General features: G+C 42.3%; 1 protein-coding gene across 1 annotated transcript in view; it reads right to left on the bottom strand.

Moving 5' to 3' along the window:
- Arfgef3 (ARFGEF family member 3) overlaps nucleotides 1-27,261 on the bottom strand; it is a 134,547-nt gene that overhangs the window by 49,534 nt on the left and 57,752 nt on the right. The window contains exons 5-12 of the mRNA XM_051175354.1: nucleotides 23,883-23,951; nucleotides 16,927-17,049; nucleotides 14,353-14,395; nucleotides 13,609-13,687; nucleotides 6,956-7,060; nucleotides 5,754-6,087; nucleotides 2,461-2,573; nucleotides 613-1,511 (exon numbers count right to left, since the gene is read on the bottom strand). Of these exons, the coding sequence (XP_051031311.1) occupies nucleotides 613-1,511; nucleotides 2,461-2,573; nucleotides 5,754-6,087; nucleotides 6,956-7,060; nucleotides 13,609-13,687; nucleotides 14,353-14,395; nucleotides 16,927-17,049; nucleotides 23,883-23,951 (1,765 nt within the window). The remainder of the gene's footprint in view (nucleotides 1-612; nucleotides 1,512-2,460; nucleotides 2,574-5,753; nucleotides 6,088-6,955; nucleotides 7,061-13,608; nucleotides 13,688-14,352; nucleotides 14,396-16,926; nucleotides 17,050-23,882; nucleotides 23,952-27,261) is intronic.

The following is a 27,261-nucleotide window of genomic DNA, read 5'->3' on the forward strand; positions in this document are numbered from 1 at the left end:
ATCTGACTCACATTGTCTTTACTGACCAAGTCATCACCATGACCCATTGCATGATTATTATGTCAAACAGAAGACTGTATTATAGCTTTACTATTTTGCCATAGACTCGATCATTACCACAACCAGTAGCAGTGCTGGGCTCTGACACATAGCTGTTCTAGGCTATCAGTACATCATGGACTATCTCCTTTGGCATCAAGGACAGCTGGTCAGAGAGCAGTCCAGGCTGTGGAGCTTGTCTCTGAATCATAAACCTCCACCAATAAGTCTTCTAGTCCTTCACTCTCTTCAACAGAGGAAACCCTAGGGTTCACTAACATGCTTATAGCCAGTGGTTCTCAGCCTATAGGTTGCAACTTTGTTGGGGTTGCATATCAGATATTTATTTACATTACAATTTATAACAGTAGTTATAATTATGAAGTAGTAACAAAATGATTGTATGGTTGGGGGTCACCACAGCATGAGGAACTGTATTGAAGGGTCACAGCATTAGGAAGGTTGGGAACTACTGCTTTAAGCACTTCAAACATAAGCGAGAAGATTATTGCCTATGAAGGTACACAGCTATAAATGTTCTGTTGCCTATACAGCAAAAGACAGTCTACAAACCTGAGCAGAAAGTGGAGGCAAAGTTCTGAAGGGCAGTGTCCACCTCTTCCACACTGGACAGGGCTAGGAGGCGGGGAAGGAGCCCCTCGAGAGACTGCACAAACAGCCGTGCACTGTGCTGGTCAGCCTCCTGGTTCTTGAGCAGTTTGAGAGACAGAGCAGCGGTGCGCAGGGACCGATGGCCCATGTAGTCCCGAGGGGTCTGCTCTTCATCAGCCAGTGAACAGTTGTCCGACCCAATGTCTGACACATCAGACCTACCTGAGTCCTTTTCTGCTGCCATGGAGTACTGATCACATGAATCAAATTCTGTCCTCGACAGGTCTTGGTCATCTACACTGAAGTTGCTCTCACTATACCTAGATCCATAGGACCTTGTCCTGCAGTCTACCGACAGGAAGTTAGTGATGTCAGGGTAAGGGACTGTGTGGCTTCTCTGAACTACATCGGGCTGGTCTATAGCCTCTGGTTCTGACACTTTGCACATGGTCTCCTTGCCTTCCTGAATGGCTGGTGACTTGGGCCCATTCTTGTGATCCTCTGGTGTTGTCTGACCTAATTCTCCCTCCAGGGTAGTCTGGCCTGTGTCTGTGGTGACACTGATGCTGATGTCTGGGCTTCTCTCATTGCCTGACTCCCATGGTGTGTGTTCCGAAGACAACACTCGACGCTGCCAGCGGAAGTCAGCCTCATTAATCTCCATGGAGTCTCGGCTTGACTCCGCCCCATCCCTCAGCTCTTCAAGGCGCAGAAGCAGCAGTTGTACTTGACTCTCATTCAAGCCCTTTCCTTGGCTGAGTTCATCCAGGGCCCCAAGCAAGGTGCAGACGCAGGACACGGCAGCATAACAGGCTTCAATGCCACCTTTGATGCATGCTTCAGTCATACCATCCATGATGCTAAACAGGGTTCAAGAAAGAAAATGGCACCCAGGCATAAAAGATCAAGAAACACCCCTAAATATACAAGAGTTATTAGTCTGGCCAACTGCACAGTACCAAAAGAAATAGTCTAACTTGTATAACACCACAGGGGCTAGACAATAAACGACACTAACATGCTCAGGCAGGGAAAAAGTCCAGGTAAAGTTGCCAACCTAAAACCATAGTCCCCTTGCTTGAGTAGCTTTTCTGGGTACAAATGAAAATTCTAGAAGGAAATGTATCATTTTATTCAAGAACTGACACCACAAACTTTATTTTTATATTATGTTCAGACCTTCAAATAGGACGGTTTTTGTGACTAAGAGTCATGAAGACATTTGCATGTAAACATTTTACCAGGTGTATGCCGATATGATTATTACAAACTATAGAATGTTGAGTTTCTATGGAGGCTACTGCACTAGAACCCTATAGCTCATACTATAAATCAAAAGTTCCTCCTTTAAATAATTCCAATGTATAATTTTTGTAGGTTTCATGTGTAGATTCAGTTTTAAGCCAATATGGAAATCTGGCAAGTTATGCATAGTGTGAATTGAGATGTTTTATGTTGGTAAATAATTAAATATGCACACTTCATTTAATGTAGACTCATCAAAATTTCATGAATTTGGGGTTAAGAGAAAAAGCGTTCAGGGAAGTTGAATACCTCAAGGTAGAAGATACCACCCAGGAATGAAAGATCAAGAAATTCCTCCAAATATATACAAGAGTAATTAGCTTTGCCAACTGCAAAGACATAGTCTAACTTGCATAACATTATCAAGGGATCTAGACAATAAATGTCACAGACATGCTCAAGGTGGGAAAAATTCCAAGCAAGTTTCCCACTTAAAACCACATGCCCTCAATCAATATTGAGTGTTGGCCAATCAATATGGACCCTAAAAGAAAATAAACATACAGTTTGAGAAGATCCAAGTGAGATTTTCTTTTGGAGATAGATCTTTTCCTCGGTTCTGACTCAGTAGAGCTTGGCCCTGCCAAGTCATAGAGACGCTGTGGGCTCCCGAGTATCTTTAGAAAAACAGAGATGAAGAACAGAAAAGTAAGTATCACAAATCCCCCAATACACCAAGTTTTAAAGTCATGAAATCAAATAAACAGTGTGTATTTCTTTAGTAAAGGACCCAAAGCAGGAGGAATGATTCCTAGGTTGAGGATCTTTTTCTTGAAAATGCTTAGAATTAGGAGCATCTATGATTTGAGATTTTCTTTTCCAGATTTTGACCTATTTGTACATATGCAATGAGGCATTTTCAAGGTGATGCCTGTGGTTGTCATGTCATGTCTGAATGAGGTTATTGTCTGTAGCCTTGGGCATTTAAATTCTTGGTCCCAAATGGTGGCACTGCTTGTGTAGGTTTAAAAGGCGTGGTCTTGGTGGAGGAAGTATATCACTAGGGGTGGGTGTTGAAGTTGTAAAAATGATGTCTCATTGCCAGTATCCTGTCCCTTACTGCTGACAGTTTGAGATGTGCTCTGATAGCGATTCCTGATACTTGTGACTTCTGTCTGCTGCCACAATTCCCTGCCATGATGGACTCTTACCCTCTGAAACTGTATGTCCAAACCACTTCTTTCTTCTGTAAGTTGTCCTGGTCATAGTGTTTTATCACAGTAATAGAAAAGTTACTAATATAGGGCCCCAGTTAAACAGCAAATTCATTTCACATAGAACTTGTATTCTTAGTCTGAAGGTAATATTTTTAAAACTTTGGTGCATGAGGGTTTTGTAGCATGGTATTTTGTGACATTATGGTGGTACCGAGGAAACGTCTGCACTTCAGACTAATGATGTTAAATGTACATTTTAATAAAACTAACTGAAGCTGCAAAATACTAATAATCTACAAAATAAATGTGGTGCGCTGTTATATACCGTCACCATGCTGTACAGTAATGGCTCTCTAGAACTTCATTGCACTATGTCACTTAGCCAGCACTTCTCCAATGTCCTCACTGCATCCCCCAGGGACCACCATTCTATTTTCTGCATCCATGTGTTCAGGATTTTTAGAATCCACACAAAAACAGGATCAAGTGGTACTTTCTGTGCCTAGCTTATTTATCAGTATAATTCATCCACGTAGTTGCCAAGGACACAATTTCCTTCTTTCTTAGGATAAATAATTATTTCATCAATACGATTTTGACTAGATTTAATTTATATCTCCTGTGGCCCTAGACACTGCATGCTATGACAGTTATGTTGGAGATGATGCTATACAAAATGACCATAAGTCAAACAGCCCCTGCTTGGTAGCCAAGGGGTCACCAATTTCCCAGTTAACATATTCTTATAGTTCTTTAGTTCTACAGATCCTTCTAAGAGAGCTGCAGAGATGGCCATGATATTTTGAAGACTCCTTACTCTTCTTTGGGAGTCATGTTTACATGTTTTTTTTCAAATAAATGCAGAAAATACAACTATAAGTAATAAAAATTCTGTTTTGTAGGGATGAGACCAATAAGTTGAGGCAACATGGATTCTTCTACAGAAGTGATTTGAGGGTTATAGAGTTGGTACATCAATTCATGAAACTTTTCTTGGGTATCTGGCAGACCTGTGTGATTAGCTCCCCGGAGGGCAGGTTCAGTTTGCAGGGTGCTCCTCTTGGTACACCTTTGACAACTGGGCCCATGTTGAAAGGCATTGAGTATGGGAAGAAAGCTGAGGTCCAGAAACAACAAAAAGTGGTATGCCAGTTCTTTCTCCATACTTAAGGAATCTATGGCCCATTCCCAGTGCTGATATCAATTTGAATTTAAAGTTACAACACATGATCTGAAATTGTGATCTTTTTAAACCTGAGAAACATGGGCTGAACAAATACAGATTTCCAGCATTTGGGAATGTTACAAGGGGCTACATTAGCTGTAAGCTTTACAGCTTTTATTTCATTTAATTATGTGTGTGTGTATGTCTGAAGATGTGTGCACATGTGAGGAGTGCAGGTGCCCACTGGATCCAGAATTGGACATCAGACTCAGACCCTAGAGCTGGCATCACAGGCAACTATGAGCTGCTTGACAAGAGGGCTGGGACCTGACCTCTGCCAGAGAAGTGTGCGCTCTTAGCAACGGAGCCGTCTCTCCAGCCATAAATTTTAGATCAAAGAGAATTACTCCTGCCCTTTCCATGGTGGGGAAATGCATGTCCTTTTTAATGTGTTACCAAGGCCATTGTCAGCCATGTTCAACAGTCATGGAAAGAGCCAGAAGGCAAAGCTACCATTCATAGTCTTGGAGACTTCCAGAGCACTAATCCCATTGTCTGCTCTTCCAACCAGGAGATAGTTCCAGAAACAATTATTCAAAAGTTGTTTTAAAGTTTTTGTTGTTGTTAAAACCCAGATGTCACCACCTTCCCTACAGAGACAACTTGGCTGGAATTCATCTGCTTGGTTTTTCAGGACAGCACTGGTCACATGCACAACTTGGAGGTGTTTAATCTAGGGAAGCACCCTGAGTTAAAGATGAGAGGGAAAATACACACAAGTAGTGCATACAAAATATATGAGAGGGTACAAGGGCTTCCTTACAGCTTGTTGCTAAGCAACCAAAATGATGGGGCTGAACACATGGAGGAAGCAGGCAAAGCGTTTCTTTCAGCAAGTAACCTCCAAAGCGCTTCTGTGTATGTCCCAAGCATCAGGTCATTTTGTGTCTGTTCACCTCTCCTTAGCATTTGTCCCTTGACCCTGAGAGGTCACCATATTGATGCTGGATTTAGTAAGACTCCCAATTCCATGGCATAATACAACACAGAATGCCTGGATTCAAGCCATCCTCCTGGCTCAGCCTCTGAGTAGCTGGAGCTACCCGCATACAGCATCTGTCAAGTCATTTTGAAATCTGATTTTGCCATGGTGACCAAACATGTATATCTGTACAGAGAAGAACGCATGTGGATGGGGTGAAGTTTCAGGTGTACATCTATTAGAGTTTTAATAGACACAAAGCTGATTAACAAAGAATTTGAATTTCTCTAGCACTTTTTTATTTTATTTTATTTTTTAGCCACAGTTCCAAAAATATGTACCCACCAACTTCAGCATTGTTTGCTACTGGATTCCATGTGGTAGCAATGATGCCCCAGCAAGAGATGATGAACAGTGTAGATGCTCAGACATATAGGAGACTGCATGGAGATTCCTGTGGGCAAACCCAAGGCGTTCTCCCACACCTCCCTACCTCTTTCATGATCTTGATGGCTTCCACACGGTGCTGGGGTGGGGGGTACAGGAGCACACGGTGATAGAGGGACTGGAGCACCGGCTTCATAGAATCCACTGACCCCACTAAGCGGACAAGTTCAGCTGCAAGGTAATAGATGGTACGGGCCACAGGTCCACTGAGGGTAGGTGCAGTGCAGGAGCAACCTGAGCCTCGGCCATGGTCAGACACACCAGAAGAGGCGGAGTCCGACTCCACATTGGTGCTGCTGCTACTGCTGTGAGCAGAGGTGATGGTTTTGTCGTGAATGGGGTTCCCCAGTATCACAATGAGAGCAGGGCAGAGGCTTTTCCTGGGAAGCGGCAGAAGGAAAAACGAGCCTTACTAGAAGCCGGATGATAAAATGTGAATGCCACCATGAGGATAAGTAGTTGCCACAGAAATACCCAGGAGGAGCAGGGGACCCTACTCTTCCTTCTTTTGCCTATTTTACACCCTGTATACCTAGTCTTCTTCATTTCTCATGCCAATGTTAGCTAAATAAAGCATCAAGAGAAGCATCCAAGGGCCATTCCTGTGTGTGTGTGTGCGCGCATGCGTGTGTTTATGTGCATGTGTATGTGTGTGTGTGCCAGTGTGCATGCGTGTATATATGTATGTGTGTGTGTGCATGCACGTGTCTGAACAAATAGGACTCAGAATGCTAAAAGGCTTCCTCATCAAGTTTCATCTTACTTTGAATAACAGAGTCATTGCTCACTTAAGGTGTTAGCTTCAAATCCTATACTGACACCCATCACTCAGCTTCCTCCCTGTCAATAAAACAGGATCTACAGCCTACTGAATGGCTCCCTGTGGAGCCTGCCACCCTCTGGAACCCCTGGACATGAGTAGGTGATTAACACTCTTGTGGCACTTGCGACCAGTTAGTATATTTATATACTTTTAGAACCAACTGGGAAGGCAGAAGTCACTTGGTCTGGTCTCTTGTGATCCCATTGATGTAAATGACCTAAGGGAGCTGCCAGAAGCATATTTGGTACATCAGCCACTAGTTTCTCTATGGGATTTGGGCTGATGTATGTAAATAGAGCAATTCTCTGGCCCAGAGGACACATACACATATACGAAACTATTGCTATGTCATGGGTGCTGTGGAATGGGACCGACACGCAGGCAGCTACTGGACCCCATGGCGGGCATCAGGGGTTTGTGCTCACCAGATGAGGTCAGTGAAGCCTCTGTGCAGGTACATGGAGGAGGAGGAGCTGCTGAGCACGGAGAGAATGCATTCCAGGTACAGAAGCTGCAGCTGCTGGCTGTCACTGTGGAAGCACCAGGGCAACACACAAGGGCAAGCGAGACACAAGACAAAATGAGAAAGGTGGCCAGTACTGGACAGAACCTGGACAAGCTTCAGGCATCACCCGAGGGGTGAGTGGTACTGTCATAGGTAGAGCTCTGTTGCTCAGACTGAAGTCCTAATCCCCAGCAGCTGAGCAGGTGGCTGCATCAGCCTGGGCCTTAATCCAATGTACCAGGTGTCCTCAGAGAGAAAACCTGTGGACACCGAGGCACACATAGAGGGAAGGCTGTAGGAAGAGACGGAGGGAGATGGCTCTCCTCAAGGAAGTGGGAAGGTAGAGGGGTGGACTAGGCTCTGACGCTGCTCAGGGGTGACTACCTTGATCTTGACATGTCAGCTCCAGAACAGTTAGGACATAACACTCACCCCACCCCTCACCCCATAAGGCACCCAGTCTTGGTACCCTGAGATGGAGTTAGGCTGATTTGGGGAAACTGATAAACTTTACTTAGGAGAAACTTCCCTGAGTGTTTAAACTGAGTGTGAAATAGAATGACTATATCTTATCCCCCTCACACACAGAGCTTGTCTATTCACATCTTATTACAGTATAATATATTTTCTATGGTTACTGTACAAATGGTGACATGATATCCAAACCCTCTATATGCCAGAAATGTTAATTATCACTGCTGACTTAACTTGCTAAGAAACCATTTATACCATCTTTTCTTTTCCCATCTCTCTTGCACCGTTTCTTTCTCTTCTTTGTACTGGGGCTTAAATCCAGGGTCTCAGACATGCTAGGCTGGCAATTTAATACCACCATAACACCTCCAGCCCACCATATTATCTCATTAACACATCACTGATACCCAGTCCATGTTTCTTCTTTATTAAGTAAACATGCTTTAAAATGTTTAATTAATGTGCATGGCTATTTTGTTTACATGTATGTCTGTAGACCACATATGCACTTGGTGCCCCAGTAGGCTAGAACATGGTATTGAATCCCCTGGAACTGGAATTATAGACAGTTGTTAGCTACCATGTGGGTGCTGGGAATTGAACCTGGTTTCATGGATGAGCATGCAGAGCTCTTAACTGTGGAGGCATCTCTTCAGTCCATATATATATGGGCTGATATGTGTGTGTGTGTGTGTGTGTGTGTGTGTGTTATTCACATTCTTATGTTCCCTCTCAGTGTCACCAAAGGGTGCTAAAATTCCAGTATGTGGTGAGACTCATAGCAATGGAGAAAACTTTCAAAGACACATTTACGTGACATACAAATCTAAAGAGAAGTGATCCAAGAATCTCTTATGGAGGGGACTATGCATAAAAGGAGAAACCTGCCAATAATAATATTCAGTTACTTCTGCTTTTTCCTAATTTAAAATAAATGCCAGGAAAGAAGGCTAGTATTCTCAGCAGTTAAGTGGTTTCCTATAGCAGGAGGGAGAAGGGGAGGGCCAGGGTGTTAGAGCAAAGGAGGGGAAAGGAAACTGTCCATCTGTCCTGAGGCCAGAAGCCCGTACTTACTGTGCCACCGTAAGACAAGGCAGAGTGACATGGAGGTTGGGGATAGTTCTACGACAATACCCCAAAGCAACTTCAGACTGTAAAACCAGCTGGCAAGCTATGGCTCAAAGGCCAAACCCTGTGAATTTGAAAGTGTCTCTATATTTTAAAGGGGCTACGAAGTCAACTTTTTAAAAAACACATCAGGAGACACATTATATGGCCTTTTCCAGAAAAAGTTTATCAGCCCACAGTCTAAAAGACCTTTGCCCCCCACACTACGTGATTAATGCCAACACATTGAAAAGAGAATGCTGCTCACATTTGTATATACACTCTGAGGATGGGAGGGAGGGGATAAAGGATGAATTGCCACAGAAGTTATCACCTTTTGGCAAAAGGGTGGTAATGGTTATAGTTTGGTTAGAAGAATGAGAGGGACAAGAAATATTAACCCTTTGCAGGCCAAGTAAAGACTTCCCATGTCTAGCCTCTCCCTACATGCTTCCCCAGCCTTTCACTGCTCTGAAAATGGCACAGTCTTCACTGTGGGATGAGATAGGGAAGCATATAGATCAAGCACGGACGTCAAGTGCTGTAAATGAATTACTCAGTGTAAGGTTCTAGGATGCTGCATAGGAGATGCGCCCGTGAGAAAGGCCCAGGAGGAATGTGATAAGAAATGGTACAGCACGAAGTTCACATGGGCATCTGTGATATTGTGGAGCTGTGAAGGAAAAGTGTGGACAAATACAGAGAGATGCAGAAAGCACCCTGGGAAGAAGCACACTGTGCACACTGGGAAGAAGCACGCTGTGCACCTTGGGAAGAAGCAAGCTGTGTGCATTGTGTACTGGGAGGTTTTCTGATGAAGCATAGGATTTGAGAATGTGTCTGCAGGGGTGGAGCTGGAAGCCAGGCACATTGATGCATGTCTGCAATCCCAGCACTTGAGGAGTTGAGGCAGGAGGATCAGGAGTTCAAGGTGATTTGTAGCTGTATATAAGGAACGGGGACAGTGTGGGCTTCATGAAATTTGTTTTAAAAACTAAAGGTGTGGTGATTAGAGAGACAGGGAATTCAGAGGAGGGGTGGGTCCTATGCTAAGCTATCTACAGTTCTACCCAGGCAATGATTTTGCTTGAATGGACTGGAGAGGATTGAACAGCATAGCCACACTGTCAATGACAAGCTTCATTGAAAACTCAATTCTGGAAGGATCACCTCCACTGTGTCTCAGGTTAATTTTTCTGATGATAAACTGGGATCATTTTTTTAAGATTCAATATTCCAATGCAAAAAAATGGCTCTTTCTCAAACTGTTTGTCTAGGATTGCAAAGCTAAAGTACAGCTCATCAGTCTCTGAAGTCATCAGGAATAAGTCTAGGAGGGAAATGATGAGCAGTCAGGGATATTGTGAATCTTTGCAAGAGCTGCTGGGGAACACTGCAGGCACAGCCTCATTGACAGGAAAGTATTGCTGAGGAAACTGGCCCTGGAGTCTCCTTGGAGACAGTATGACAGCTTAAATGTGGCCTGCAGAGTCTGGAAATCATGCACTTGTGGTCTTGCAAGAGTCATGCTATGAAATGGAGCCACCGAATATCTGAGGATCTTCCATGCATGCTCCTCACTTAGAGACCTCTGAACACGTGCACAATGTGCAAGCCTTTCAGACTTGTGTACTTCCTGACAGGCAAACACTCAGATGCATGGAATGCAGAAGAGCCTAGAACCTAACTTTTCCAAAAATACATGGGGTGGAGAGACTATGCAATTAGCAGATCTGGGAGCCACTTCTCTTGGTCTTTTGTTGGAGCATTTCACAATTGCCTGCTCGTTGCTAAGATCTTCACAGGTACACATCCCAACAGAACAATTCTCCACAGTGGACAGCTTGGCCATACAGCTGAGCAGCATCTCTGGAGTTCTCACATTGTTGGGTTTTAAATGTTTTTGGTTTTTTTTTTTTTTAATCTCCAAATGTTTGTTCCCATTTGGTTCAGATTTGAACTTAATTAGAAAAATAAGAAAAGGAAGCTAGCAATTACATAAGAGCTGGAGTAGAATCAGAACAATTGATGTGGCCACTCTGGCTGGCTTTATTGATTCCACGCCTTCTTTGATACAGTTTCCTGTCTGATGATTTTTGTAGAGGGGTCTGGTACAGAGTGTTAGATGACAGAGAATGGATCACATTCCATGCTAAGCCCAATTATTCTCTGTAAAAACTCTCGAGCTGAAGAGAGACCACACAGCTCAACTTGTCTAATATGGAACTCTATTAATAGCACATCTCCAGGGCCTGTGGGTGAGATGTACTGAGTACCTCAAAATATTTCAGAATTCTCTGGAGAGATTGAGTATATCACAAACACGTGTCTCTATGAGACTAAGCCCTGGGAGGTACCTGGGATCCGAGGCTGAAAATGATTCTAAGGAGAAACACTGCCCATTGGAATTTCAGAGGGAAAAAAAGCTACTTAAAAGACAGACAGAGTGTCTGGTTTAGCTAATCGAAAAGAAGTAACTAAGGATGCAGAATCAGGAGAGAGCACACAAACATGAACATTTGAGAGGAAAGAGATGAACACTAGACTGCTGACAGAGATTCCAGGGTTCTTCCACTACTCTATGCACACAGCATCCCAGCTGCTTTAGCAAACCCATCACTTCACCTGAGGGTACTGATATTATTGGCAGAGACCACAGCCATAAAATTCCAGAGGTAGGATTGTGATCAGGGCAATCATCAAAAACCCCAATACTGCACATACTCTCAAAAGCACACAGCAGAATACCAGCCTGCCTAAAGCTATCTACGACTCAAGAGGCTATAGGAATTGCTTTCCATTTAAAGGTTCTCCTCAGATCATGGAGTTAAGAAATGTTAAGGGCTGATGAACATTTGTGCCTTTTAGTTTTGAAAGGGAGGGAGAAGAGAGGGAAAGAGGGAGGAGGAGGGAGGGAAGGAGGAAAGGAGAGAAGGAGGGAGGAAGAGAGAGGGAGAAAGAGAGAGAGAGAGCAAGAGAGTGCATTTGCTATGTAGATTTGTGCTAAAAAACTACAGACCAAATTTGTCATCAAAAACAGCAATGTTCCCAACTGCATCATAGAGTAGAATCAGTGCCACCAATTCTCAGAGCACACAAACGAATTTAGAACCACACATAATACTACTTCCTTAAAGATACCAAGCTAAACACCTGTAATACTTACACACCAGGAAAAACCCTGAATGTCCTGGATAAGCCAGTTATCACCTTCCAGGTCTTTGTGGCTCATGTTGGAACCACCAACATACAAAGAGTCATAAAATTAGGGCCAGGCATTTATAGGACCCAATTGAAGATTTTTTTTTTCTAGCAATGAAGAGTATAACTCTACTTTTTATACACTTTCAGGCTCATTTTGATCTATCCTGATGGCTATATTTTAATTATAAATCACCATGATTGCAAACAATAACTTTCAGACAATTTAAAAACTAATTTTTTTCCTTATGAAGCTGTTAAAAAGTTTCACTTACTTCTTTTTGGTAATGACCACAATCTTGCTATTTTTCAAAGTTTCTGTGTCCTTTGCTTGTATTTGCTATCAGGGCCAAGGCCTAGAGAGGGTGGCTGGGGAAGATACATCTTTGATAGTGGCAACTCTGATGGAAGATGCCATTATGTTTCTCATTCTGGTTAATGAATAAAGACTGTTGGCCAATCGGAAAGGAAGATAGGAGGACTAGGAGACAAGGAGGAAAGAGGAAGTAGGAAGGAGGAGTCAAGATGGAGAGTCTGGAGAGAACAGAACCGCCATTCCTCTGCTCTCGGTAAGACCACGTGGAAATACATAGAAATGGGTTAATAATTAAGACAGAGCTAGCCGATAAGAAACTAGTAACTGGCCAACAGGATTATATCAAATACAGAGTCTCTGTTATTTGGGGCTGGCACGGCGGCAGGACAAGACCAGGCGGCGGGCAGAAAAACCGTACTCGTTATACAACTCCCTCACTGCTGGCAGTTAGATTAACCTTTCTGATGAACATCAACATTGCCATTGAATGCTAAGAGCAGAGAAGACCTCTACGTGATTGTGATCAAACAGGAAACACATGAACAGCCACACTCAAACCATGGTTAGGGGAAGTGGAGAGGGTATATCCATGACGGGAACCAGACCCCTCCCCTGTGAAAGCTGCCTACTTCTCTAATGGCAACTCAGCCACCAACTGTTTCTTTCATAGGGTTACACAGACATTAAGATGCCCAATGCAAGAACTGACCATACATCCTGACAATCCTTGAACATAACTCTTATTTTACTGTAAAATCACTTAACTCAAGTTAAAACTGTATTACAGTCTTTCCTAATCCGCTTTTACTGGGTTCTCTTTAGTTTCCCAGGAAGCGCACACTCCCTTACTGTAACAAGTTAGAAAGTCTGATTGTGTCAGCGGTGGTGGCTCCTGGTCATCTCAGAGGGTGGACATCAGTTGACTTCTAGGTTTCCTCATGTATTCCTATAGTAACACTGAAATATTTCATATGACATATAATATTGCTTTATCAATATAATAAATAATATATAATACATGTTAATTATTGTCTAGAAACTATAAACTTAGCGTGCTTGTTCTCTTTACCAAAATTCAAAAGCTAAGGACCAGAATAGGGAATGTCAGAAGAAAATAGCCTACATAATCCAGCCTTGTCATTAACAGAGGATGAAAGTCCAGCCAGGTCCCATGAAAAAAGTCATTGGCAGTCACACAGCAGACCCATGCCCAAGTCAGGACCTGCTCTCACAGCCACCAGGTCTGAGTGTCCCACTCTCAGCTCTGCGCTCAAGGGGCTCGCTCTTCTTTCTAAGTATTGTTCCCAATTTTCCCTTCAGACAATGATACTTAAGATCCTGGGATGGACAGAGATCTCTGAAGATATTTCTCAGGAATAACAAGTAACTGTCAGTGGGAGGGAATTACTGAACAGATGGATACTATATAACTTCAATGGTGGGGTAGATGTAAGTTGTTTTGGAAGGGGACTTACTTTATGGAGGCTTGGAGCTTCTCACACAGGACAGCAAGGACAGAAACAACGTCATCACAAAGGGCCTCTACTGTTGAGCCTTCAGAACAGAAGGGGTGCAAGCATTAGACACTGGTGTATCAGAAGTTCCCTCAATGTCCTTCCCATCCCATGCTTTGGATGGGTTTTGAAGATTTTTAGAAATGAGGCCTCTCTTAGGTCACCAGAACAATCATAGAAAAGAGAAAAATGGAATAGAGCCACTCCCTTTTAATGTAAAACACACAAAAGTCAACCCAGGGAGAAAATAAAAAGATTATTTCTCATTATAAGTATATTTCTTCTACAGTTAATGCAAAGCTGTATGGTGAATTAAAAAAAACATAATTCTAGAATAATAACATTACATGGCACTCAGGTTTCTATGACTCTCTGCTCAATTCTCATTTTAGCAATTAAACCTGGGTCCGTGGAAAATGAAGAACAGAAAGAAAAAAAGGAAAGACAGGAAGGGGGAGGAGGGAGAACAAAAAGCCTCCAAATGGGAGAGTTGCAAAGTGCTAATTTCCCTCCCACAGTTGGCACAGGGGATTGTAGGAACAGAAGGAAGATAGCAGCTGGTTAGGTAATACTAAGCAAGGCGAAGCCAAGCAGAGCTTGGACCATCTTTATACCCTCAATTTCATGCACCAAGTAGGTATTCTTATACCCCAGCCATTTAAAAAGATCCAGGGAAAAACAAAACTAACTAACTATACACAATACCTTGACTCCCGAATTCCTGTGGGGCATCTGGGTTTTCAATTATCTAGTGAGGGAGACACAGAGACAATTAAAAACATTCAGGCAAGAAAAGTCCTGATTCTCAGACAATGCAAAGTTCTAGGAAACCAAATGGCATCCAGAGTACTCTGGGGTCAGATATCATACCCAGGCATGCTGGAAACACTCCACTGCTCATGACCCTAATGAGAAAGATTGTGAGTGTGTCAGTTTCCAAAATAAACTATTCAAGAGTTCAAACACTTCTTGGAATCTTAAGCTCCGTGGTGTATTTTCACTGAGGGGGGTGGTGGTGCTAGAATTTGGGCAGTGTCTACCTAAAGAGATGAGTTAACTTTGTACAGACAACAATTCATCTCAAGGTTACAGGATACATTATTCTTGGCCTTAACAGATCTAGACATAGCCATAAGAATCATCCCTGTTGGCCTCTTGGGGATATAGGTTCAAAGAGGAATACAGCTCAAAGCAGCGCCTTCCTGTTTGATGGGGGAGTATATTAACTTGTGACTGTCAAACAGCCTGTCTTGGCAGTCACTAGTAGATCCAGAACTATTAGAGTAGAGATACCACCTACAAAAAACAGGATATGAAAAGCTTAAACATAAGATGGCTCACAATTTCATGGCAGGCATAACTCAGTGACTGCAGAGCTCAGAATGGTAAGGAGGTGACTAAGGTTCCCTTCCTCTTGACAGCAGGATTTGTTATGAGAATGCATTTTCATGTTAGTTAGCTTATCTGCTATGTAAATCATCCCACAGTGTGGCATCTTTAAGATATACTATAGGCATACGTGTCGACTGCTCTGTATTAGAAATCTGTCAACTCAACTGCTTCCACAGTAGGCTATATGGCACATTCTATCGCAGGTACATTTGCTCCTTGCCCAAAACATTATTATGGCTGTCTTCTACTAATGATTCCAAAAATAAGATTAAGTGAATATAATTGGGAGCATTTTGAAATTTTGCATTTAAATGTTTTATTTAAAAATCTTAGGTGTTATTAATACTAAAATATTTAATTGTGTCATCAGTTAGCAAGGATGAAATATGATATTATTTTAGAAGTTTTAGCATCTTAAAGTCCTTCTTTCTCTTCAAATATGTTTTCAACTTATGGACTCTTTGAGCCAACATTCCTATGCCCATCATATCCAAAATCATAGGATCATTTTCAATAAAGAGTTAGCTAAAGCAACTGATAGATTATCAGAAACTTTGGCTTTGGGTATAGCAAGTACAAAAGAAATAAAATCAATATTTGTTTTTCCAAATTATTACTGCTTGCCTGCAGTGGCTGCCAGAGTGAATGTGGATGGAGAATGTTGCCTGGGAGTTAGAGCCCAGGGCTTAATTTTGCTCCCTTCAAGGATAGCTCATTAATTTTATAGCTCAATTATATCTCTCTAGGCTTTATTATCTCATCTGTAAAATAAAGAATGCAGAAAGTTGACTTGACTATCTGTAGGGTTCCTTTCAAGTCCATGGCTTCCTCAAAATTTAGAAAACAACAAAAGTTAAAAAGGAGAAGTATTTGAAATTAAACAGCTGAAAAACCCATCTCTGTCTGCAATATTTCCAACCCCAACTGAGATTTCCTATCCCCAAAATAATGAGCTCCATCTCAGTGAGCACTTTGTCAGGTTTTATGGGACTTTTAATGAGCTGTTATTACACAGGTCGATTTCAGGTGAGAGCAAAGAACTACTTTTGAAGACGTGTCTCTTACTGACACCCCCAGAAGAAAGCACCCACAAAAAGATGCATCCTGATCCCCTGCAGGCCTGTGCTGGACAAGCTGTGCAAGTTTAGAGCAGAAAGCTCTAGTAGGCTTTGAGGTCCTGAGATACTTAGGTCCTAGAGATACTTTTACACTGCTGGCCCCAGCAGGTCCGGGCCACCACACTGTCATTTCAGGCACTACAGGAAATGACATCCAAACCCAGAGCGCGCAGTAAGATGCTGCTTGCTTTTCTTCGTTTCACAAGTTAACTACTGTAATATGTTTCACATTTTTAAAATATTGGCTCATGTGTATGGATGTTTTCCTGCATGTGTATCTGTGCACCATGTGTGTGCCCAATGCCTGAGGAGACCAGAAAAAGCCACTGGACCCCTGGAACTGGAGTTAAAGTTGTGAGCTGCTATGTGGGTGCTCAGAACTGAACCCAGGTCCTTTAGAAAAGCAGCCACTCTTCCTAACTGCAGAGACATCTCTCCAGTCACCTATATAATATTTTTAACAAAAAAAATTTAATTGGAAAAGTGCTAAAAACCTGATTTTTTTCTTTAAAAAAAGGTAAAACTTAAAATAATGATAAAAAATTTTATTGTATTTTATCACAAAAATACAAGAGAAGGAAGAGAGCTCTATACTTTGGGCAAAATAGGCAAACATATATAGCTAAGTTTATATAAATAACCATCCCAATAAAAGCACTTCCCAGTGTTTAAGTGGGAAGTGGCCACAGCAGGATGGGCCCAGGGCCTGGGACAGTAACATATGTGTCATCACCAAACCCTGGCTAGACACGGAACATGAGGCACTCACCGTGTTCTCTTGCCTCTGTCGTAACTGCAAAGTCAGGTCACTCAGCATCTGACTGAGAGTGGCCCGCACAGCCGTGTTGATACTGCGCTGGTGACAGCTGCAAGTGTAGGTCTCGATGCACACCTGGTAAGGAGACGACAGTAATGGGTACACGCCAGACATCCAATGATCACAGACAGTCGTTGACATTAGGCAAAGAGAACACCAGCTTTTTAAACTTTTCAACTTTCTTGTAACTGAGGCTGGCCTTGAATTCACAGTCCTCTTGCTCTGGCCTCCATATCCTTCTGAAGGGGAGAGTCAGCTTGACTTTAAACTATTAATAAAAACTAAGCCATATTAAAAACCTATAGGAATTGGTTTTTGAGCATTCATGGAAGTCTTTCTCTGATTGTTAACATTCTCATAATCTTATATTTCTAAGTTTCACAGAGGAATACATATCTGTGGGGGTTCTGTGAACCAAGCAAGTCTAAGAGAAGTTCAGGAGAAAATTCTGTTTGTTTCACAAGGGCTCTGGATGTGGGAAAATTCTTGGAGCTATAATGGGTCTGACTGTGTGTTAACTGTTGTGTTCTCTGAACAATGACAAAGGTAGAATGACTTGTGGGGAGAAGGGTTTCCTAAGCTGCACCTGACCCAGGGGTACTGTGATCCAACTCAGAATGTTAGGTGGCAAGCCACAGGCTCTGGCTTTCCTACTGCAGGAAGCGCTGTCATGGAGTGTGTCCTCTGAGGGAATAGTGTAAGCCCTACTCACAGAGTTCTTCCACAACAGTCCCTTTTGGGAACGTGGGGCTCCAAAGCATGGGTGACCCTGCACTCACAAGGTGGCACTCGGCCACACTGCTGAGAGCCAGAGAGCCGCCTGGACTGCTGTGAGTGCCACTGTCCTGCCTGTCTTCTGTCCTCGATTCTGCTGAGTGAACATGCCAGTCGACATCCCCTTGGATCTGTGATTCTGAATCTCCAGTTAAAATTAAAAAAAGGCGTGTTGGTGGCTAGTTATGGAGAAAGTCCAGCTCTGGGGTGAGGTGGGATCTCTTACTTGATAAGGACTCTGAATGTCATGTAATGGCTTTTGAGAGTTTGTGGCCTAGCAAGGAACTCCTGCTTAAAATTTGCCTATTTTTTTTTCTCTCTATAAGCTCATCTTCAACAAAGAGAGAAACAGAAAAACAAAGAATACATCTAGCCAGAAAAATTGAATACACTGAAATTATTCTTTTAGGAACAGCACTAATAAAAACAAAGGTTCACCTGAACATGGGAAATTTAATTTGATAATTGATGTCTGAGATGAAAGAGAGAATATTAATACTTGTTGCTACTGCTCAAGGTATGAGAGTTTCTTGTCAAGTTACACTGTAATGGTCTCTTTATAAAATGTTTCCTTTTATTATTATTTTTCAGTGTTGGGTTGGAATCCAGGCCTTGTATATCCTGGGCAAGTAGAACTCTAACATTTACCCACAACCCTTAACTCCACAAAATATTTTTTAAAGTTAAATTCATACTCTATATACTATTTAATATTTTAGAAAGGACATTTGAAACTTAATACTGGATTTGGATATTGGTCTAGATGGATTCCTTCTATGATTAAAAAAATAGGGAGGATAAGTTACAAATATTTTTTTGTTCAACTATTTAGGACATGTGAATTTTAATTTTTTTTTTTTTTTTTTTGAGGCAGATCTCATTATGTAGCCTTACCTGGCCAAGAACTAACTACAAAGACCAGGCTAGCCTTAAACTCGATGAGCTCTCTGCCTTGGCTCCTGAGTGCTGGTATTAAAGGTATATGCTCATTTTCTCAAATAATTATGGACTTAAAGAGACAGTAATTTATATGTGCTTTAAGGTGGTATTTTAATCTCTAGAGCTTATTCTTTGGGACATGATGAAATAACTTTAAAACTCTGAAATTACTTTTACATGAGTGCATCATTGTGTTTGGTTGAAACCAACTTCTCTGTGGTCTATAGTCAGGCATGCAAATGCCATTTATCTCATGATTTAATGGCTTCCTTACACGTTTTCAGGAAATCTTTGTAACTTTTGATGTTTAAAGTAAGCTTTCACATATATTCAAAGAGGAATCATACTCCATAAAAACACTGCACTTGAAAGAGTAGCCATTTTGATGGCTCAACAATCCACTTAACATAAATCTTCCCGAACTCTGAGCTGTACACACTAGCCAGATTCCTTTAAGACATGATAACAGTCCCCTGAAACCCATGAAAAAAGGCATCCGTGGAAAGTCAAAGTTTATATAGCACAATGTTATAATAAATAGAGAAGAACATTGCAAATACCAAATGTATTTTTTTGAGTGTGAATGTCACACTATTCTTAGTGGTTAATATTAAAGGGATAACATGGGCCATGACTTACCACAAGAGGTATTTCCTTAAGGGAAATGATGAACACATTTACTCAGTGAAGAAATACTCTAAAAAGCTTATTCTGTCAAATTTGGGAATGTAATATTGATTACGACAAATGGGTGTACTGTTAAATACAAACAGTAGCACCTCTTTCTAGCATCTCTATTTTTAGGTGCTCAGAATAAAATGCTTCATCAGCTACTCTGAGAGGGTAGCTAGTGAGCTAGTATGTGTGTGTGTGCGTGTGGTGTATGTGGGGGGCCTGGATATACACACAACCACAACCAATTTATGTATGAAATGGCCAAAAAAAAAAATTCTTTTCCTTCCTTCCTCATTTTTTTTGGGGGGGGGGGCAGGGTTTCTCTGTGTAGCCCTGGCTGTCCTGGAACTCACTCTGTAGACCAGGCTGGCCTCGAACTCACGGAGATCCTCCTGCCTTTGCCTCTTTAGTGCTGGGATTAAAAGTGTATGCCACCACCACCCGGCAAAAAAACAAAACAAACAAACAAAAGGTTCTTAAGCTTTTTGTAGTGATAAATGTTACACTAGTTATTTAACAGAAATTGTGTTCATATTTTTAACTTTGAACACTGTCTTCAACATCAGAGACTTTTAAATTTGCATAGAAGCTTTACTTCTTTTGCTACGAGGTGGTACTAACTGGGAGACAGAAGAGGGAAGAGTGCCACACCCGAAGGCAGGAGCTGCTGCTTCCTCTTTTCCTTTTCCAGCATCATTCTACCCCCTTGCTCTTTGCATCTGCCATTGAGAACTTGAAAAGCCTCAAGCCTGTACCCTGGCCAGAAGTGCTAGAGGCCAATCGAAATACCTTGTGAAACATCACAGGCCCTCGGTCACCAGGGAATGTGTGAAGATGCAGGATAGTGAAAAAAGCTGTAACACACATTTTGATCATTTCATGCATGCATGAACATCCAGTTTTATGGCATGCTAAACACAACTGAGAGCAAAAACATAGGTGCTTAATGCTGAAAACAGAACCAAAGCAAACATAAAAAACTCCCAAAGAAGGAAAAGAACCAGAAAATGCAAGCGTGAAGGTGAGCCCAAGGAAGTGGATATTTACACCATTGGGTAAGTGTGACAAATGACAATGATATGTAAAACCCAACATGGAGAACACTGAGGCACATAGTACTCAGTATATTTTGGACCAAATAAGTACAAATTTAGAAGCAGATGCTTCAAGACAAATTTGCCTAGCTTTGTAAAGGACACATAATTTTCACTTTGTTGAACATATACACAACTTTCTTTTTTCCTATCTGAATAGAGTTAATGGCGTTGCTGCACACACACACACACACACACACACACACACACACACAGAGAGAGAGAGAGAGAGAGAGAGAGAGAGAGAGAGAGAGAGAGAACAGAGAGAGAAGGACAGGAGCATAAGCACAGACAAACAGGATTTCAGTTGAATTGTTTCTAGAAAGTAAGTGTATATTTTAATTTGGGCAACAATGTCAGGTAGAGAAAGTTTACTGTATTTTCTTTTAGATCTCAGCTTGAAATGAAAAATCTTACTAAGTTTGGCATACATGGAAAACTATCTTCTTCCTCCTGGTGTTTGTTTTGTTTTGTGTTTGGGGCTTACACTGGCACATTACAGTGACCTAAGAAACCCTACTTTGTTAATTCTCACACCATTAAGCATTTTGCTGAGTCTAGTTTTACTAAGGTCTAGTCTTTCCCCTATGAACTAACCCCAAATGAGGTGTTCTCATTATTCTAATTACAAATAATTCCACTAAGGACTATCAAATCAGAGAGAAACAGAGATGCAAAAATCCCTTGTAAGGAAAGACCCACTCTTCGATGTCCATCTAGTAGCAAGTAAGTAATACACGAACAGAGAGACCAGGGGAGTCAAACCAGAACCAATACAGAGACGGATGCACAGGGAAGAAAGGAAAGGAAAGGGCTTCAGGGGAAGTAGAGAAACTAACTCCTTAGAACATTTCCTCATTCTTGTGGTAGGCCTGCACATTGCCAATAGCCATGGGTCACAAAATTTAAATGCATCCCTATTTAACTTCATCTATAAAAACATGTCTCAATATCTGATTAAACACCTCAGGAAAGGTCCATCGTTTTCTAAGACTGATGGTACCCAGAGCAAGAGTGCTTAACAGCAGCACATGTTTACAATACAAAAAGTCTAGGTTGTCTTTGGGGTGGGACTGCGGGGGTGAGAGAGGGTATGCGAGGGCCTGGGAGGTGAACAGAATTAGTGTGACTAATATGAAATTCCCAAAGTATCAATAAAGAAATGATGTTAAAAAATAAAGCAAGCTATAGAAACTAGGGCAAGGAAATGAACTTTACATGACTTGGGGTTCTTTATTTAGCCAGGATGAGTGGAGAGAAAAGGACAATGAAGGTGCAGAATCATGCTCTTAGGACTCTTAGGACTGGATGGCTGATAACTTGTATTAATCAGTGGTTTGGAAAAGGCAGACAGAGGGTAGAGAGAGTAAAACAGGGAAGTTTCTAGAAATAAGAGTATTAGGAAACAAAACCCCACAACAATGGTTCTGAAACAGATCTTTCCTGAGACCAATAAGCTTGCTATGGGGGGGGGGCTAGAAGTTTCTAGGAATCAATAAGATCAAACTATCATATACACATTTCTACCCAAGGCTTTTGGCCTTTGAGAAATTCAATAGTGTTATCTTAAGCAGGCTTGGGGACAGTTCTCAAATCTTTTCAACGGGACAGTGTCATTAACTATTTTCAAATCAGCCTCCGACTGCTGTTGGCTATGATTCAACCTTTTCCCTTGTGGAAGACCTTGACAATTTCTGTGCTTACAACCTTTCCATATATTAAGGGAATGACTGTCTTTGAAAAACTCAACATGTCTTCTAACCTATGCATAATGTTAAAAACAAAAACAAAAACAAAAAGCCTATGGCTTAACCTTGACCCATCAGGACTGTGTCTGTGTGGGGGACTGGTAATGACAGTTCATGTAACTGAACTGCTAACAATGGTTGCTTGTTTTGTCATTGGCTGTTTAACAAATCCTCTCTCTCTGTCTGTCTCTTTCTCTGTCTCTTTCTCTCTGTGTCTCTCTTTCTCTGTCTCTCTCTCCCTTCCAGTTTCTCTTGTAACACAGTTTATCTTGTAACCTCTGACTAGAGGTTAATTGAGAAATTCCTGTTAGACACACAGACCAAGGTTGCCTTCATATTTACATTTTTAGAGCTCAATGCTCCTTTTATGATCTTCACAGTGCCTCCAGGAAATAGGCTCAGTTTTCATGCTTAAGTACACATGTCATTTCCTGATGGACAGGTTTCAGGGTAAGCGACATCCTGAATGATCATCACTGTCTACCAGAGAGAGGGCAAAGGACAGCTGGACTCCTTCCCGCCATCCCCAGAGGAGTTTTACATGACTTTTGGAGCTTGGTTTATTTTTCCTAAGTTGCTTCCCTATTTTCAAAAGACAATGGTGAACACTATACATGGTGCTACTGGACTGTAGCCATTTGTGTGGAATGTCTAACTGGAATAACCACTCTATGGGATGGACTAATTGTGATAGGAGGGGGGAGCCAGAGAGAGAGAGCGAGGGGGTGGCAGGAGATCCCCTGGGGTCAGGGTGGCAAGATCCATACCAAACAGGGAAGCCACTGAGCATGTTCATTTGCCTTTAGCTTATACACACTGAGACACACAAATGCCCCCATACACAAATGTTTGTCCATATCTACAAATCCATGATTGAAAACTGTTTCATAGTGTGCTGGGAGCCAGCTAACTTATGCTTCTCTTTTGACAGCCATGGACATTTTCCATGTTGTCTGGGCTGGAAATGTAGCTTAGAGGTAGAACTCCATGATGTCAGAGTACAGAAAAGTGTTGCTGCTTCCTGGTCTGAATGTGTCCTCCTACCGGAAGAAGCAAACACTGAAAGCATTCTTTTTAAGGAATGGAAGGGAACCTCTACCAGGCCGAGTGAAGCTCAGCTCTAAAAGGACAATGTTTTCAGGAGCTAAGGCACATGCCAGGCATTCAAGGAGTCATATTTTCTTCTGAACACACTCTGGAATGTGCTAGAAGGCACATGTGACTCTTGTACAGTACAGCTGGGAAAGAAGGATCTTTTCAGTGATGGTTACAAAAGAATTTTTTCAGGGCTTGTGAGGCAAAGAGAATTAGATTAATAAACATTTCTATAAATCCCACACTTGGCTTCTTAAACAGGAATTTAAAACAGAAAATGCTTTGTAGTTATTCTTAGCAAAAGAAAACAGACAAGAAATAAGCCTGGGTGTAGTGGAGTGGAAGCCTGGTGCTGTTGTTTTCATATGTGAAGACTCAGGCAAAGCAAACCCAAGCCTAAGACCCATGGCACTAGGAGCAAGGATGGCCAGGAAGGATGGCCAGTCACATAGCCCCACCAGAAGAAACTCCCCATAGTCTTTGGAGAAGTGGTCAGAGTCCCCCTTTCTCTGGTACTCAGTCGAGTATCCCCTGAGTCAGGGGGAATGCAGCTGTGATCAGTTGGCAACAAAGGGTTACTCACCTCTGCGATCTTCAGCACAGCACTCCCATTCATGTCAAATGTTGGGGTATAGGTGATGCACAGTAAAACCTAGGCCCCACAAGAAGTGAAGGAAGAAAGGAGAGATAGGGTTAAAATATAGAACTGTTTGTGCGGTGGCTTGAACGAAAATGCCTCCCCCCATAGGTTCATATACCCCCATGTTAGTCCCCAGGTGATGAACTGTTTTGAAGGATTAGGAAGTATGTCCTTATTGGAGGAGCTGTGCCACTGGGGGTGGGCTTTGAGGTGTCAAAAGCCCACACCAAGCCCTGGTACATTCTCTCTCTCTTTTCTCCTTTCCCCTTCCTTTCCTGTCCCCTCCCTTCCCCTCTACCTCTCCCTCCTCTCTGCCTGTTGCCTGTGGATCAGGATGAAGGCTCTCAGCCACAACACTGCTCATACCTTCTCCATCCTCTGTGCCTAGACTGAAATGTCACTGTAATTGTCTATTCTTACCCCTTCCCAATGACACATGGGATTAGATGTTCTTTTATACTACGTTCTTCTCTCCTATAACTATCCCCAGGATAGTCTGTGGCATTTTCTTACTTTCTGGTCTTAGATTCCCTTTCTTCCCTGAGATATATGGTTAAATGGTTGAAGACATTCACAAGATCTTTAAGACTCATTAAACATCCTTTAGGGAACCAGTCAGTCAGAGACCCGCGTCTGTCTTTGTAGGTAGAAATCCAGACCCCAGCCTCTCTGAGACTTCTGAATTTTCTTACTGGAGAAAAACAGGAGGAAAGTGCTGGAACCTCCTGCCTGATCCCAAACCCAACAGCTGTGCTCTCTGCAGTGTGGTGTGCCAGAGACATCCTTTGGCAACTTCCCAGATCTGGTTCCATTCATAAAATAACACAGAAGCTCGAACATATACATAATACAGGATATGTACTTATTACACACCAAAAACCAATGGTGTAATTGTCTGGTGTAGAAAGAACTATTTCTTAGCTGAACTGTTGGCTAAGCCAGCCAGCCCCAGGAGGTCAGCCTCTCTTTCAGAGAGAAAAAACTGTAAAACTAATAAACAAAGAATGATTTTATTTTGCCAAGATGTGTCACCAGATTAGACAAGTTACTTATGGTTTTTCTCCCCAGCTTTTCTATCTATACAGTGGCTTTATATCTGAGTTGACTCCAGATAAAAATTGGTTCTGTGTCATTGTGACCAGGAAAAAAAAAAAAAAAAAAAAGAACATGGGACAACTGTTCTGTGACCCCCTGGGATGTGGGTACCCTATGATGGCCATCTTGTGAAGCTGGGCTTTGTGGGCACGGAAGGGTAAGGACAATGGGGTCATCTCAGAACTTGCTTGGAGGGACTTCTGTGTTCGGTGCCTCCACAATACACAAGCCAGAGTGTTGTCTGAAGCCTCTGTCCTCGGCTTTTCCTACATGGCTCCTGGAAGGCCCCTTTCATGGACTTCCTCTGGGCCTCACCTTCCAGGCTGAAGCTTGAGTGACTGCAGTCACCACTTTGGAGACCCCCTTCCTTCTCATACCCTCCTTCACGTGGCCCCTGCCACATCTTGACTGTGCTCCCATCCCTCAGTTACTGGATTGTTTTTATATTCATATTTACACTCTCCCCTTAGGCATTACTGTTCATTGTGTACTCAGGAAACACTCATCTGATGCCTTCTTGCTTTAATATCTTGTCACACTGCACAGCCTCCTTTACTTCTCTTTTTATACAAGTCCCTGGCAAGTAGAAAGAGAGTTAAGCAGATGGCTACAGGAGGCAGTGTTGGTCTTTGGGCTCTTGGTCCAGCTGGACTTGTGGGTTTGAGAATATTGGCAATAAAGACTGGCAACTGGTAACACTTTATAAGATGCTGAAGGCAAATATTTGTCTGAACTGGTTAACCATCAACATTATTTACAGGGCTGCCCATTGGTTTTCTGCTTTCCAGCCCCCCATGCATTCATTTCAGATGCCAAAAAGTAGATTTGGAGAGAATTTCCAATCTGACCCAGTTTACAAGAATAAGAACTGAGAATTTAGACATCTATGGGGAGGCAGTGAGAACTATAAGTTGGCAGTACTCAATGAAGAAGTCTCGGGGGAAATACAGAAAACTCATTTCTGAACATGACAGAAAATCTTGGCATGAGGAAATTCTAGCATGTGCATTGGGAGCCACACAGAAAACCAGGGATCTCCTACCCAAGCCCCATCCCCAGCAATGCTGGAGAAGACAGGCTTTGCACAGCAGTGTTGAGCTACCAATATTCACAGAAAAAGCAAAAAAGCAAAACCAACAAACTGAAAACAAAGAGAGGAAGTAAGAAGTAAGAGCACATCAAAAGGCAGTTTATTCGGTGGAAAACACGCTGGGTCTTAATCGTGGAGTGGATGGTGTCCATGGCCCCCCATGACTCACAAGGTAAAGGGTGTGGTGTCTGGCCAGGCTGATGTGGCAAGAAGCAAAAAAAAAAAAGATAAATAGAGTGACTATTCTGCACTCCCCCAATCCATGCACAGCTAGTACTAATCCATCAGACCATAGCACAGATGGGGTGTAGGAAACATAGGGTAACAGACAATTAATTTAGTGTCTGGCTTTCTCTGGATAATGAGCAGGCAAAAGTTTACATTAACACTCTGGGCACGTAGGCTTCAAGGAAAACAAGAGTCCCTAAATATTGAGGGCAATTCTGTTAGAAATACATCCTTCCCAGGGGTAGTAAAGCATATTGACTAAATTAGCACTAACAGCATGAGTTTGAGTGACAGGCAGCATCTAGCAATTGAACTGGCTGGAACTTGATATATGAGCTAACAGGGAAACAGAGAAAACAGGGGCAAAGTCTTTCATGGAGAGAGAAAGAACATTACCAGGGCTACTAAAAAATATGTTAAGTGACTTTAAAAATATATAAAAATTGAATAGCTGATATGTGTAAGAAATAACTCATTGCCAAAAATGTATCTAGAGACCTGGGCTAAGAAATGATTGTAATTAGAGTGGAAAAGGGAATTTGGGCTGGGGAGATACCTTAGTTGTAAAGTGTTTGCCATATATGCAGAGAGATGAGCCCGAGTGTGGTGACATGCATACGTTATCTCAGTGGTGGGGAGGAAGAGACAGGCAGACCCATGAGGTTCACTGACAAGTCAACTAGCTTACCTGGAAAGCTCCAGACCACTGAGAAGTCGCCCTCTGGCCTCCACACTCATAGACACACCTGTGCACTCACACCTACATACATAAATGAACACCCACCCATCCCTATACACACATGGTGGCGGAACAAAGCTGATTATAGGTGAGCACAAGCAGGTATGTTGTGTTTTAAGACAACATTAAGTTGGGAGGGAGTATGTTAGGGGATCCAGGAGGACCTGGAG

Source organism: Phodopus roborovskii, unplaced genomic scaffold (genome assembly GCF_943737965.1).
Source record: "Phodopus roborovskii unplaced genomic scaffold, PHOROB, whole genome shotgun sequence".
Lineage (NCBI taxonomy): Eukaryota > Metazoa > Chordata > Mammalia > Rodentia > Cricetidae > Phodopus > Phodopus roborovskii.